Raw genomic sequence first — 16,320 nt, 5'->3', positions numbered from 1 at the left:
GAATTATCAGCAACACTTCCATTTGCTTTAAAAGCAGCTGCTTTTTTCTCACACGTTGCTGCTACTGCTGCTTGTGTTTATGGATGCAAACACTGGGCCTTAGAAAATCAGCACACTTGACAAGTGAGAGTACCAAGTGTCATTAATTTATGAGTCTGGGTAAGGGGTTTTAAGGCACTAGTATCAAGAGATTTAGAAAGCTACATTAGTGTTGGTGCCACTGCCCTTCTTTCTGCTGTAAGATAAAATATTGAACTGATACTCCTAAAAGGGTCTGAGTTTTTTACTACAAGGAGGGAATATATTGTGAGCTTTCTATGTGAACACCGATCTTCCAACCAATCTGACACTTAATCCATTAGACCAGAAATTTCTACATAATAAGCGAAACTCTTCAATTAGGCTTCAATCTTGCAGACATACAAATGCTTCATTTTGCACTCCCACAGTCCCCCAGCTACAATTATTGTCACAAATTAAGATGTGTACCATAGCACAGAGGTTTTAGCCAGTCCTTTTAGGTTCCAATTTGATCACAAGTAATACTGAATGCAGTAGAAATACTGAATCACAGTGGCAGAACTGAGACATCTATACACTAAATCTGCCATAACTGGCAGCTTCCACTGAGCAATACTTTGTTCCTTATAAAATAAAATAATATCCTGCAGATTAGCACTCAAATAATCTTATGCCTATTTTATATTAGAGCCTGATTGCTCAAATCAAGAACCCATAGTTAAATTACATTCCGTGCAAAAATTACGTAGAGTACTCCTTTCCTGCCCAGCTGTCTCGTTAGGTTGAGGTGGAAACAAAGAAAACTAAGACAGCATTGAGAAGGATGTGTAAGATGAGGATAAGAATGCCATGATGGTTTGAGTGGTTTAAACAGGAGATATGCAGTGACAAATGAGTAAAGCCATCCATCAGTGATATCCACTAATGCTCTTTTCATATGATTTTTGCATTGAAGTTGGGAAACTCTTGAGTTTGTTGGGTTTTTTTGCTCTGTAGACTATAGCATCTCATACTGCAACAATCTGTGATAGATTAAAAATTAAACTCCTTCAGTCTATTGTAGGAGAGGACCTTTTGGTGGATTCTGAGGAGAAGAAGTTAGGACAGTGTTAAAAGTAGTTGATTTAGGTGTCAACTGCTCTCTACAACTGACCTCTCTTCCTCCACCAACCTCCAGCAAGCAGGGATAATGGGGTAGTACATAGTAAGTTCTCACTTGACCTCTTGCAAAAATGAAATGCATAGTTTAAACTATTTTTTAAAATAAAAAAGCACTTAGGTGATGCCTATTTATTCCTTTCTGCTGATTGCTGAGTGACATTGCAACATGGCGAAGCCCCCAGGAGGGCTACATGTCACAGAAACTGGAACTGAAACACCCTGCTCATGGGGCAGAGACAAAATCAGAAAAGTTGCAAAATAGTTGGCAGTGACTCCAGTGGGGAAGAGTGGGGAAAAAATAGCACAAGAGTATTTTCTGGTTAAAAATTGGATTTTTCTAATGACTATTTTTTAAGCTTTGTTTCTTGTTGTGATAAATAGAATGAACTTACTTCCTCCGCAGCAACAGGTTTAAGTAGACAAGCACAGAATATTTTTTGAAGGTGGGGATATAGGAAGCTTGTTAAAAATAATAATGTTCTAGGAATCAGCTTTTGACAATTCAGCAAGATTTTCTGTTTATTGACATTGAAGGTATGTTTTACACAGCCAAATTATTCATATGTGAATTGGCAAATCAAGAATAAAATGATCATATGAAAAACAGATATAAACAGGCAGAAGGTTTTGATTTTTCAAAGGACTTTGTATGATCTTTCCTGCACATTTTCAGTGCCTGGACTGGAGATCAGGTGTCAGTCCCCTCTCCCTGCTCACATTGATGCACTCCTGCACCCAGGGCCCAGCAGCTCACCCACAGTTCAGTTCCTGATAAACAGGGCTGTGCCATTTTGTCATTTCCAAGGGACAGTTTGTGGTGAGCAGCTTTGCCATGAAACTCTCTCACCAGACTTCATACATGTAGGATTTCTTAGGAAAACATGGTTAGATTTCTCACTGCTTGCTTATAGAGCTTCTGCTCCAGCACCAAATCTTCACCTCCAGGCTGGAGGGAAATTGAGCTCTCAGTTCCCAGAGAGATTAGAAAGGGTACTGTACCTATCCCATCTACCTCATATGCTATGCAGCTGATGGCAACCATCCAGCACATCAAAAGTTGGCTCTTAAAAAAAAAAACAAAACCACCACATTCTGAAACCTCTTAAATCTTCCCTTTATGGGATGAGGATTAGAAAAGTGCAATTTTTGCACCATTAATGCATTTATTATTTTTTGTTAATGATGTCTGAAAAAGATCTCTTTTTTTCTATTAACTTTACAATAAACATATGCCAGAAGCAGAAACATCTGATAACATTCTTTTTTCAAATCTATCCTGTCAAGCACACATTGCTTGGCACAGAATAAGAGATGGCTGTAGCATCTAATTGCCCCCTTGCAACAACCTATCTGGGAAAACACATCACCATGTATCCAGCTGAGCCTAGCAGGATGCAGAGACTCATGCAGTTTGTGACACTGCTGTAAGATCCACCAGCTGTGAATAGACCCAAGTTTCTTGCCTCATTCCCTTCATCCACATTTTGAATGGTTTATTCAACAAAGCTTCCCCTGTTATGACAGTGCTGATTTCCTAGTCTTTTCAGTAAGTTTTCCAGTTCACCTCCTGTAGGTGTGACCTGGTGGAGAAAGTTGGTCTTATATTTGACCTACATGGCTACTTCATTCATTTGTAGCAAACGATGCCTAAATACTTACTCAAAGGAAAAACATGGGAAAAGCAGCAGTGGATAACTTTATCAATTTAAAATGTTTTTTAAAGTTGCTCTTTAATATTTTCAGCTTCTGCACAAGAGTGACCTTGTCTAAGCGATGCTAAGTTAGAACTTTTATCTACTGTATCAAAATCATCTAATTTCTGCCTTGATAAAAAGCAAGCAGTAAAAAAGTATCACTTTGTCACAACTGGATAAAGGAAAAGTAAGTGAGGGATGACAAGCAGAACTAATCCTCTCTGTATTAGAAACATATATAATGGTCATTAAAAGTAATTTAACTAATGGACCAGTTTAAAACAAGAGGAAGCTGCTCTATCTTTCACCTTATATCACTTATCACACCAGCCAACATCTGAATGGCAAACACCATAGAAGGGATGCCAGAAATTAAAAAATAATTTCCTGGGGCAGTGAGTTTTTAAAACTAAGCATCTACCATTGATCTAACGCTTCTTACAAGCCTCGTGTTAACTGCTAAATGTCAGAAGGTTGCTCTCCATTCTCACTAAACCAGAGATTCAAACAGGTCAGCAAGGAGCAGCACTGGAACACAGGGCTGGTGGCTGGAAGGTTGTGTTCTTCCTGTTCCCCGGCAGAAGGAAAGGCAGGGCGACTCTTCCATATTTCAGAGCCAGGCATGAAAAGGGCTGGGCTCCTGGCGACTACTAAAATGGCACTGGGATCTGTGAAACTTGTCCAGATTGCTCCTTTAGAGCTAAACCACAAATTGAACTCTAGTGACAGCAAATCTGAATTATCTAACCTCCGCAACATTGCTCAGGGGTGAAGTCAAACAAAACAAAGGCTTTACCAGACCCTGAAGGACAAGAATTTTAATTATATTCACAAGAGAACACATAAAACATATTTTAAACCAGGTCTTTGCCTTACACGTGTTGCTGGCCCAGACCTATTTATTACAGAGCTACTGAGAAGGTTGTTCTTGTCCGCACTTCAGCACTGCAATAATTTCAAGCTACTGCTGCACAGTTCCATTCCTGTAGCAATGTATCTGTATAAGAGGCCATTCTGATGCACCAGCCAAACTGGTTTTGAGTAATATCGTCAAACCACCTGCAGTTTTGCTGTTAGAGATCTCAGGAATTCATCAAGGTTACTGAGGAAACAGGATCAAAAATCAGAAGAGAGCCTGAGAATATGTCTGCAAAAAATGTAAACCCTAGATAGGGGAAGCACGTGAGGATGGACCAGTTGAATGTCCTGAAAGATGTGTGCCTGCCTCATGAAGTAGCAGCTTAGCCAGCCCAGAAATGCATGCCCACATGGACAGTAGACCTAGAATCTATATCTGGCATGAAATGTAAACAATAAACGGCTTCTGTTGGAATCATATTGATTCGGTTATTCAGTGGTTTCCCCCCTGCACATTCCAGCTCACTTCAGCCATGCACAGGACCACTTGCTCTGAGCACCTAAACCAAGTGATTGGTAGATTTTATTTAACCATATGAAATATTGTTGTAACTTGTGGTCTGACCCTGGGATGATGTGGGGACCCCTCAGTTGTTCGTCTCACGGCAGAGGCCATACAAAAGCTCACTTTTGGACTCCCAGCTTTACCAGCTGCAGCCTCTCGTACTCCTGAACACTTTGATGCAGCAGCCGGCGGCACCTCACCGGAACCTGAGCACAAACGCAAAACGGGCCCCGCGCCAGGGTCGCACCGTGGCGGGGAAGAGACGGCGAGGAGGGGTTTGGTCCGCACCGCAAGGACTCGCCCGGACAGCGAGAGCCTGGGCACCTGCCTCCCTGTCCGGGCACGCTCCGCCGCCGCCGGGACACCGCGCCCTCCGCGCCTCGGCGGAGCGCGGCCCCAGGCGCCCGGGCTGGAGGGGAGGCAGCGCGCTGCCGGGCCGCTGCCGATGCCGGCGCCGGTGCCGGTGCCGGTCCCCGGGGCTGAGCCGAGGCGGCGGGCGGTGCTGCCGGCGGGGCTGCGCGGGGCGGGCGCGGGCGGCGCCGCTGGCTCAGGCCCAGCCCCTCGGCGCAGCCCGGCTCGGCGGCGCTGGCCGCTCCCGCTTCCCCACCCGAGCTCTTTGTCGGCGCCGTGCCGACGGGGGTCGGCAGCGCCATGTCCTCCCCCAAGAATGGCTTCTACCGGCAGGAGATCACCAAGACCCTCTGGGAAGTGCGAGACCGCTACCGGGACCTGCAGCCGGTGGGGTCCGGCGCCTACGGAGCCGTGTGGTGAGCGGGGCGGCGGGGGGCAGCCCGGGGGCGGGCGGCGGCCTCTGTCCCGGCCCGGGGGATGCTGCCGGGCCCGGCTCTCTGTCGTGTTGCTCCCTGCCAACTTTTCCCGGTTGTTTTGCGGACCCGGGCTGGCTCCGCCCGGTGCCTCCGGCCCCGCGGGGGCAGAGGGGCGGCCCCGCTGTTCACCTGGCCGCCCCGGGCCGGGCTGCTCCGCCGGGGGAGCCGACCCGCGCCTGTCCGGTCCGTGGAGCGAGCAGAGCCCCGGGGGCGCTGCCCCGGCCCTGCCCCAGCGCTGCCCCAGCCCTGCCCTGGGAGCGCTGCCCGCGGCACCCCGGAGCGGCAGCGTCCCTGAAGCCCGGGGTGTTGTAGCCTTGGAGCGGGCCCCTTGGTTTGGCTCTGCGTTGGTGGTGGGTTTGGGCGTTTTGTGGGATTTTTTTGTCTTATTTTTGGGGTTTGGGGATTTTTTTTCCCACTCCGCAGATGTTCCTCTTTAAAGCTTTTGATAGTTGTATCCATTTCATCACAGAGCCTGGCACGCTTTTAAACGATGGAAATGAGATGGCTGCTGGCAGAGATGCTTTGGGGAGATGGTCTCCCCCCATGGCACCGGCGGCTGCCCGAGAGCCCGGCAGCGTGGGGCAGGATGCGGCCGCTGGTTTGCTGGGGTTTGCAGACTTGCTTCCGTCCTTGCTCACCAAACTCTTGGTTTTCACTTAAAGCTCAGCCGTCGATGGAAGAAGTGGTACCAAAGTGGCCATTAAGAAATTGTACCGCCCGTTTCAGTCTGAACTCTTTGCCAAACGAGCTTACCGAGAGCTGCGTCTCCTGAAACACATGAAGCATGAAAACGTGAGTTGGGTCGTTAGCTCAAAAATAACAGCTTAGGCACTCTAAATCAAGGGAAATACGTAGATTTAGATAAGGCAGATGTGTAGCGGAATGGAATTCTGGAATCTTTCAGCCTGTTTTTTTGTCTGCCTGTCCTACAAACATCAGTTCACACAAACTAGAATATCCTGTGGGAAGTACCACTTAATTTCCATGTAGGAAAGATTGGGTGGGGAAGGTTGGGACCACAGTGCATTTTGCTCAGTGCTAGTGAGAGGGATTAAAGACCAGAAACTACAGTCTCCATTACTATGTTCCTGTGAGTTGCAGAATACTGAGCACACATCTGTGGGTCTCAGGTGCCAGCATCTTTTTTTTTTTTTTTTTTTAATTCCTCTGAGCTTGCATGAAGATGCACACATGCATATCTCTGGGGAGGGGTTAGTATTTTTCTGCTTTTTATCATTCATGAAGGATTTGAACCTTTCAGGCTGATATTAATGGGAAACAGGAAAAGTCCACAAATGACTAAACAAATTGCTTTACTGTGAAGCAGAGAATAGGTAATAGAATTGCACATAATTGCCATGCAACATGAAAGAAGAACAGCTGTAGAAAGAAGTGTTGAAAGTGTGATAGAGAGAAAGATTCATGGTCCCAGTACTGCTTAGGGGCTTAGGAAAAAAATAAAAAAGGAATTTGTGCAGAAACAGTTTTTATGGAGTCAAAGCATTGATTCTAAGTGAGAAGAGTCCCAGGGTGGGCTTGGAGGGTCACAGTAGTAGTTTTAAGTGCTATTCATGAAGAATGCATATGGGATAAAAAAACCTTGTAGTTTGGAGGGAGTTGTTAAAATGATGCATAAGAACATTGTTTAAAATATTAGTTGATGTGGAAGATTAGAGCATACTTTCATTCAGAGGGTGTTCACAAAAAGCTGAGAGATCAAAAGCAAGCATGAGAGAAAGTGGTAATAACAATAACTAGTCATTGCCATTTAATATTATAATAACAAGATTGTGACTACCAACTAGGTTCTTTTGAGGAACAATTTGTGAGTTTTTCTGACAGTCCAGAAAGGAAAAGAGCTTTTTGTAAGCTTAAGAAGCTATCTGCTTGTGTTAATCTAAATCTTTTAGATTACTGATTACTGATAGTCTGATTACTTCAAAGTAACTGCCTCATAACCACTGCTGCATATGTTTAAGAGTTAATGTTTGCAGGAAACTTCTGTGTATGGGCTTTAATACTCTCAGCGTTTTTTTACTGAACATTTGGGAGCCGAGCAGCCTGTGCAGTTGCCAAGCTCCTAACTGTGTCCAGAATTTTGAGATTATTTTTCTTCCATTTCCCAGAATAATCTGTTGGGTAGCATTTTCCACTCCTAGCAGGTTTTATGCAGTGTATGCCCTTCAGAATAATACTCTAGAGCTCCACTGTGGGATCAGTTGGTAATTAACGAGTCCAGAAGAAAATGCTCACTGGGGAACCTGAGCATAATCTCTACAAGTTACAAATCAATATATATGAAGGAAGGGAATGATTTACCATCTTAGGAAACAGTGTGGGTGACAGAAAGAAGAGATCTTTGTACTAAGGAAAAGTTGTAACATGAATTATGGTATCTACTCATTAGAGAACAAAGACTGAATAAATGATCCTGCAGGGATTGGAGGGAGAAACTGAATCCACCCATCTGTGGTGAGATTGACATGACAGTACAGCCATCAAGACACTTCCTGTCTGCTATCCCAGCCTCACGTCCTTTTTGTCAATCGTGTTGGCCATGGCGAATTAGAAGCAGCAGCAATGCCTTTTAGGATTTTCAGTTCCTGAGCTGATCTCAAGGGTACTCCCTTAGCTGCTCCACCCATCCAAAATTAAACCAGAATGGCAGTATTGCTCCTCATCATGATTTTCAGCCCAACCCCTTTGACCAGCGACCATTCTGTCACAAAGGTTCTTTTTGCATATTTCATGGAAACAGAACCACAGAATGGTTTGCATTGAAAGGGATATGAAAGATCATCTAGGTCCAACCCTTCTGCTGTGGGCAGGAACATCTTTCACTAAACCAGGTTGCTCAGAACCCCATCAAACCTGACCTTGAACGCTTCCAGGGATGGGGCATTCACAACTTCTCTGGGCAACCTGTTCCAGAGTCTCACCACCCTCACAGGAAAGCCTTTCTTCTGTTTATTTGATAGTTGAAATTGTATCCAATTTACCCTTCTTACCTGTTTTTGTTTCAAAATTACTTTTGTCATCACAAGGAATTTGATGTTGGCTTTTATGGGAAGTGTGGTGTTTTATTTATTTCACTATGATTACCTCTCAGTGGACCATCTCTGCCCCTCGTAGCTTTCAGGGAATTTTTGTGTTAAGCATTCAGCAACACATTATCACAGTTTATTTAACCTTATGCTGTATTCAGAATGATGGACGAAATTGTAATGGTCTGACACATTGTACTAAAAATAGCAGCTCTGATCCTCCATTAAGATAGCAGAAGATACCATTAAACCTATGTCTCAGTGATACAATTCGTCAGCATGTCAGTGAAGAAAAATGGAGAAAAAGTACTGCTTAATACTCCAGATGACCTTCATTATATCCCCTTTGAGGAACAGGGTCATTTTTTTATGTAGAAGGGTTGTAGGATGACCAGAAGTCCTGTAAAAGCAAATATAGGAGTAATTCTACTGAATTTTATTGGATTTGCATTTTACTTTGTAGGGAAGCTAAGTCACAGGCCAGTTTGCTTGTGCCAATTTAGGCATTTTCAGGAGGAGGAGACTGGTTGCTGGCATACCATCTTTCATTAGACCTTCACTCTCTGTAAAGTCTCTCAAGTAAATGCAGTGAGGCATATTTCTGTATAGACCATATAGTGAGGAATGTTCCTATATAAACCATGCAGACTCGATCACATGGGACTTCTCACCAACCCTTTGCAAACAAATCCAAAGGAGTGTTGAGGGCCAAGAGACAGAGGCTGTGTGTGATGAGGATGAGACTTGTCTGTTACGAGATAAATCAGTCTTTAATGGCACTGGTACGCCTTTTTTCTTTTTTTTCTTTTTTTTTTTGGGTAGGCCTTTTAATTTGAGAGGACGCAGGATGTTTCCCAAACTTCATAAGCTGGTTCTAGTCCTAAAGAAGCAGTCTAATCCAGATCAATTCCTGAGACATTGCCAAAAAGAAAAGTTTGTTTCCAGTTAGATAAGCTGCTGGATCACTGTGTAGCTGCATAAATAGCTAGTGTATGGAAGGGCATGGTATGGAAATGAGGAATAAATGCAGCTAAGGCAGAATGAAGAAAGCACTTCTTGGAATGGTTTTTCTCCTTCGTTTAATCATGCTAGTTTGTAGTGTTCATCCCACTACAGTCGTAGCAGCTCTTGATTTTTTTTTTTCACATCTGCTGAATCTTGTAGAGAGGAACAGCCTTTTTACCTTTAGGAAATATTTTCCCGTAGTGCTGCTTCTGTTCTGTGTTTCAGTCCATTTTCAGTTAATTTAAAATGAGGACCTTTAAAATTTATCTATTATGGCTCTGGCTTAAAACCAAAAGCAGTGACAATATGGCCAGCGTGCTAACTTTGGCCCTGGCTTTAGCTCTCAAACATTTGCATAGGTCTATATTTGTGTATTCTTCTGCAGTTAATGGAGATGTCTGTGTATGCAGAGCAAAACCCAGACTAAGTGGAGGTGCAGAACCTTTCATTTCTTTTGGCAAATAACTTGGATTTTCTTATATGTTTGGAATGTAAATGATACCTTGATACTGCTTTTGTTGAAACAAGTGCACAGTTGTTTGCAGTGGTCCAGCCCTGGTGCTCTCCTCACCTCCAGTTTGTTAAGAGAATTTTTCAGGCAGGAGTGCAGAATAGCTGGCAAGGGGAGGTGGCACTGGAGAGAGGAAAAGAAGAGCAATGGCTCATACTGGTGGCTCGTGTCAGAACAGAGTGTGGATTTTATCAAAGTGAGGTGTTTGTACATATGTATATACCTATGTGTACGTACAGGCACCCGTGGGAATTCTCACACAGTTCTACCAATTAAAGTATGAATGTGTTTCTGGTGTAAAATTTCTGACAAATGCCCATTAAACATTTCTTGGGTCAGTTAATATTCTACAGATGTTTTCCCTTCCTGGAAACTGTATGTAAGAGGCCAGTTCAGTATTTGTTTAAAGGTACTCTATATTATGCTGTCATTCATTGCTCGGAGTGGAAATTATTCTCTGATGTATTCCCACATCTGAAGACCAGTGTGTGTTTTGCATTATGAGAAGCATGTAGCTTTTTTTTCCCTCTTTGGAAGGAATTGGATATCCAACAGACACCAAATTATCTGTCTCTCTACAGTTACATTTCTGAAGATGATGCACTTTTAGGTTGGCTGCTTTTTAATTCTGTTTTCTTTTTTATTTTGAAAAAATGCTGAGCTTTTTATTTTCACCTACAGAGTGTCAACCAGGGGAGAAATTAGTTCCAGAGAAAATAGTTGGTCATGCTATATTCTTGCTTGAGAAAAATCTTAAATCTGTCACCTTTTGCAGTTGGTCTAGCCTGACATGAGCAGTGGAAAGCAACAGTGTCTGCAGTGTACAAAATCAGAATAACAAGGGAGTTGTAGAGGAGTGATGCCTCAATGGATGAGAGCGTGCTCATTGTGTTAGAAGAGGTTTCCTGCAGCAAGTCCTGCAGGACTGCACCAGCTAAAAATTCACATTCTTTGGGTACATACATGTCAGTAAAGTGCATATATTTCCTGCCTGGAAATGGCAAATCTCCTTATTGGTCCATATGAAAGCAAAAACACAGTTGTAACTGGACAATTTATTGCTGTCAAAAATTTGTAAGGGAGAAAGACTCCTGTTTGCTTTTCTGCAGACTGAAAGCTTAGCACATCTAGGAAGCTAACAGGACACTGGAGTAATTTTATTTTGGTACTTAAAAGTCAATAAATCAGCATTGCGGAGTCTGTTGTCATTTCTGCCTATTTTCCTAACTTGACTAATAGGTGTTTTATGTAGTCTGGGCTTCAGCTGATAGCCATTCATTCACACATGGCCTTGGGTACTGGTAAAGCAGACTGCTGAGCTTATTCCATGAAATGAAAATAAGAAAAACAGCACTGAAACCCAGACTTTCTCTTTTGATTGCCATCCAATCTAGAGATGAAGATGAGTCTGTCTGCAGGATTTGAATCTGTCCAGTGTTACATAGGAATCCTTTGTAGGGAGAGTGTGGTGATGCTCATGGGTAAGGCTGGTGAGTGCCAGTGTGCTGACTGGCAGGAGAAAAAAAAAGGAGGTCATCCCTCATCTCTGTGAGGAAGAAAGGTGGCTGCAGTACAAGCCTTGGCACGAATAGTAAAAGTTTTAAAGAGATTGAGAGTTCTTAGTATAATAAAATGATGCAGGTGCCCATGATGAGAACAGCAAAGGAACATGAAGTTAATCCTGCAGAAAATTTAATGTGACATAATATATAGTTCAACAAGGCTCTCTCTCTCTTAAGGAATGTACTTGCATGTTTAGTCTGAGTGCTAAAGCCACTCAACTTCACTGTGTTTTCATGCATAACATCTGCAAGAGAAAGCAGCACTTACTGTATGACAGACTTAACCTACATTACTTATTCATTTATACTAGATTCAGGTCTTTTCTTGATGCCCTGCTGCTTACATCAGAAACTGTCTTTTACAGAAATATAATGGGTCAGTCCTTGAATAGAAGTAATCCAAAACATCAAAGTACAGGGGAGGGCAGAGGTAAGGAGCTATTCACCATTGTGCCCTGCTGTTGGAATAGTGTTTGGAAAAGAAGGCAGCTGAGAAGGGAAGAAAACCACCGTACCAATGTGAACCTGTTATTTATTTGTTAACAACAGTAAAGTTGGTGAGTGTGGTCAGGGGACACAGTAGGGTTAAAAATGGCTGGCGATGCTGCTACCCACCCCCCACTGGCTCCAAAGTAAATATATTGGGTGAAAGCATACCTGTGGAAAACAAGTTAGACCAGTAGATGGGTAGTTTTGTGGGTTTGCACTTCAGGAAGATGGAGCATCTTTCTTATGAAGGCATGCTGGGAAGGTTGTTCTGCTTGGAGAAGGCTCTGGAGGGACCTTAGAGCAGCTTTCCAATACACAAACAGGGCTACAAGAGAGCTGAAGAGGAACTTCTTACAAGCACATGTAGTGACAGGACAAGGCACAATAGTTTAAACTGAAAGAGAGTAGATTTAGATTGGGCATAAGGAAGAAATTCTTTTCTATGAGGGTCATGAGGCACTGGCACAGGTTGTTCAAAGAAGCTGTGGATGCTTCATCCCTGGAAGTGTCCAAGGCTGGATTGGAGGGGCTTTGGGCAACCTGGTCTAGTGGAAAGTGTCTCTGCCCATGGTAGGGGATTAGAATTACATGAGCTTAAAGGTCTCTTCCAACCCAAACGAATCTGTAGTTCTATGAAAGTGACACAGTATTACACCCTGTCCTTGAGATAAAAGCTATTAAAATACTTCAGTGCAGGCTGAAGAAATCCAGGTTATTTTTCAGTCAAATATACAGTAGATGCATTCTTTGTGGGCTTATTTATTTGAGAAATTGCCTCTTGGCAGAGTTAATTGGGGTAAAAATGGGGACCCTGAAAAGGCAGCACTGCTGCTGATTTTCACTGATGCTTTACATTGCCATTGCAGTGTACTCACTAGGAGGCCTCAGCTAGGCCTCCATCTCTGATAGTGTCAGTAATTGTGCTGATTAACACCAAAAATATATTTATAGAAGGTTTCATAGATAGCTCTGTTACATTTCATACAGGCAACACTATGAAAATAAATTATTCTTGTGATTGTTTATGGTGGCTTACTTTAGTGCTGGAACATCATAAAGTTCTTTACAAATACTGTCTTTAACTGAGAGGTTTCAAACAGAAACAGGTTTTTCCATCATATTATAAAGGAGGGGGTTGACTGCTCTTTGTCTGTTTCTTTCCCTTTTCCTGAAGTAGCTGGAGTTGTATCTTCCTCAGAGGAATTATTTTATCCCGTACTTCCTTGTGCTTAATATAGCTGCAAAAATCTCTGGCCTAAATGGAAATATGAATGACTCTGCTCCAGTACAGGAAAATAATCCCAAACCACAACTATTAAATAGAGATCACTGAGGAAAAGGAAATGGGTCCTTCACTTTTATTTTAAAATTGATTAACTGTTAGTATGTCATACTATTTTGGACACTAAAATGAGTTTCAGGATTTTTAGAAAACCTGCTTTGTAAAGCAAGAGAGGAAGTATTGTGAAATCCTTAGCATATTTAAAGAGTTTTCTGGTTCATTATTTAAAATTCCCTTCTTTGGGAGCTGAGCATTGGTCTTGGTAGCTTCATTCACTATAGAGGATTTGTAGCAATGATAGGTTTGTCTCCATAAGTTTGCAGCCTTACCTCAGCAATAATGAACATCAGGCAGCATGAAGTAAGTACCAGGAGCTCTGTTTACTTGAATGGATAGGCATTAGAATGTTATTGAACTTCATTAGTGTGTTTTGGGGCTGATATATTCTGCATGGAAACATGTTCTTCATGCTCCTGTGTTTCACAGGGGATCCCTGATAATGCCTTGGTACATGTTGTCTTGGTTTGGGAAGACAGGTATCTGCCAGGTAATAAAAAAAAAAAAACCAACTGCAGTTTCCTTTGGGATGGAGAGTGTAAACCCCCCCCCTTTTTTTTTTTCTTTTTCAATTATAAATTACAATCAGAGGCTCTTAGGCAAGGATTTGGGAAATAGGAATAGCAGTTCTTTACTAGTGTGTATTACAAAGCAAACAAACACAAAAAAACCCCTCACCCAACAACTACAGCATTAATAACAAACGGAAACAGTATCAAGAACCTTGAGGGCTTTGTTTCGCAAAACCCAGGGCAGTCTGGTTTCGGTGTCCCTGCAGGATCCTCAGAGCACCAAGCTGAAACAGTGGAAAAGTCCCGGGCTGGTAGCTGGGATGGCAGAGTGTCCTGGCAGGCAGGGGCAGGATGTCCCGGCAGCGCAGGGGGTGCAGGGTCACACTGCAGCAAGAGGAGCAGCGCCGAAGAAGCCGAAGGCGAAGCAGGGCCGGCCCAGCTCCCGCGGGTGGCAGAGAAAACTCAGGATTCAGGCCGAACCGGTGATAGTAGATTTCCCAGGACTGGATCCCTTTGGCCACAGTGAAACTCTTCCAGCCAGCAACAGCCGTTCTCTCTCTCCCCGAACGCCGAACGCCGGAAAAAGAAGAGCCCGCAGCTGCCTCAAGCTCTGTCTTTTACCTGCGTTATCTCCCCCTTCCACCTTTGTCCACCTCTTTGTTACGGTTAAGTACTCTCAAGTATCCAACACTTGGTCTCCTTGGTAACTTATGGGGAAAAAAATTCTTTAGAGAAAGAAGGAACAAACCTAACCTCCAACACATGTGATAGAGCAGCCACATTATTTCATCCTCCTCTGTGTCCCTTCTTTCCATTGTGGTGTCCCAGTGTCTTCCACTGCTACATTCAGATGTGATGGGGTTTATTTTCTTATGGTTCTTGCTTCAGTGTATGAAGGCATGGAAATAGCTGCTCAAGGAGAACAAGCAAGACTTTTGAGAAAGTGGGGCTTGATAAGGAAAGATGCATATTAAATAAGATTACTGCTAAAATGTTAACTTCCTTCTTCATATATGTACATCTGAGGAGAGCACACAACTTTCCTGGCTGTGTATGCTCTTGTGTGTGTGTTTGCATAACACTGCCTTAGGAAATGCCTGTAGAGCTGCATTATGCTCCACTGTTGCAAAGAATGTCTTTGTAATCCTGTCCTCCTCCTTTCTCTCACTACCCACAGAGAAAAGGAAAACCTTATGTAAAACTGACATAAAAAAAGAAAATTCTTACTGTAATGTTAGCACTAGAGGTATTACTTCAAATAATAACCACATCCTCTGTGGGTTTAATTATTGTTTTATGGTAGTTATTCTTCTTTAATTAGTTTGATATAACAGTCCCATATTATTAGTGACTTTTTTCCAAAGATACATGTGGCTACAGAGAAAGGGAGTTGTAATTTTCTGCTTTCATCTTTATTAGTTTTTCTATCTTCATGATCATTATAGCATTTTGGTAATATCCAGGCTAACCGTAGTAGTCTGCCCTTAATGTGAAAAGACTAAAGCTATGCGCAATAAAGATTTCATCACAGTTGGGGTTTTAAAGCTTTAAATAAAGGAAGGTGTCCTTTTCTTTGCATTTCCCCCCTCCATTTCTGTTCATGCTTCTCTTTATTTTCCCTTTTTTTTTTAAAGGTATGACAATTTTTTTTAATTTGTATGGCAGTTCTTGATATATGATCTAATGTCTGTATGGCCACAAAGATAGGCTTGAACAAGGTTATAAAGCTTATTAGTCCTTTAGGTTGCTTCTAGCCAAGTCCTGCACAGGCTCATGTTGCTAATAACAGCAATGTAGGAGCATCCGTGGACGGCAGGGAGAGGGAACTCTGCAAACTGGAGACACTTATAGAAACACATGGTTTTATTGCAAGGGTCGTGGGTAAAAGCTGAAGGGAACCCCCAAGGAGAGTGAGAGAGAGATAAGAGGTAAGACCAAGGGGTGAGAGCAGGGTGAGAGAGGTGAGCATGGTGAGGTAAGAGGGGAAGGTAGGAGCAGGGTATACAAGAGGGAAGGATAAGAGGTAAAAGCAAAAAGGGGCAAGAGAGAGAGGACCCCGTTACAATACATTGTATCTTCTTTTGTATTGAGTATTCTACTTTAAAGTGACCAACCGGCGCGAGATACAAAACCTACAAACTTTGCATACAGCCTATGAGAACTACTATATTACCATATCATTCTGTATTCTAAACTCTAAAGGCTATCTTCTTATCTATCTTTTTCCTGATACCTTGGCAGGGCTACTTCCTTGAGTCCTTTTATTTTCTATCCCTCAACCTATCTCCAGCTAATCACCGTCTTCCGGCCTGCCATGCCTACATCTCAAAGCTAGCTTTCATTTCTATTTCACTCACAGGTTTTATATTTTCAGTATTTCTTGTCAGGCAATCATATTTGTAGGCTTTCCCTGTCTCACCTTTCCCAACACAGCAAGCAAAGTTGTGGGGTCAATCCCCGTACAGGCCATTCATGTTAGAGTTGTACTCGATGATCCTTGTAGGTCCCTTCCAGCTCAGAATATTCTGTGATTCTGTGACATAGCAGCCTGCACCTGGGAAACACCATGAGCTCTCTGAGGCTTGGGGGTCTTCCTCTGCACAGACAGAAATGGTCATGAATTAGCAGCAGAGGTAGAAAAGAAACAGCACTAAAAGCCTGTGGTATTTAGATACTGGCTGGATTAAGCAGCATCTAAACTAAAATCTGGCTTTAGATCATTCCAGCTACTT

At 43.0% G+C, this 16,320-nt stretch overlaps 1 protein-coding gene across 1 annotated transcript in view; it reads left to right on the top strand.

The window, feature by feature from the left end:
- The first annotated feature begins 4,924 nt into the window (after positions 1 to 4,924).
- MAPK12 (mitogen-activated protein kinase 12) overlaps positions 4,925 to 16,320 on the top strand; it is a 33,579-nt gene continuing 22,183 nt past the window's right edge. The window contains exons 1-2 of the mRNA XM_066182970.1: positions 4,925 to 5,066; positions 5,789 to 5,918. Of these exons, the coding sequence (XP_066039067.1) occupies positions 4,951 to 5,066; positions 5,789 to 5,918 (246 nt within the window). The 5' untranslated portion in view covers positions 4,925 to 4,950. The remainder of the gene's footprint in view (positions 5,067 to 5,788; positions 5,919 to 16,320) is intronic.

The sequence above is a fragment of the Chamaea fasciata genome, unplaced genomic scaffold, assembly GCF_029207755.1.
Source record: "Chamaea fasciata isolate MVZ Bird 193981 ecotype frontalis unplaced genomic scaffold, bChaFas1.0.hap1 SCAF_5, whole genome shotgun sequence".
Lineage (NCBI taxonomy): Eukaryota > Metazoa > Chordata > Aves > Passeriformes > Sylviidae > Chamaea > Chamaea fasciata.
This window is presented reverse-complemented; position numbering and strand designations above follow the sequence as displayed.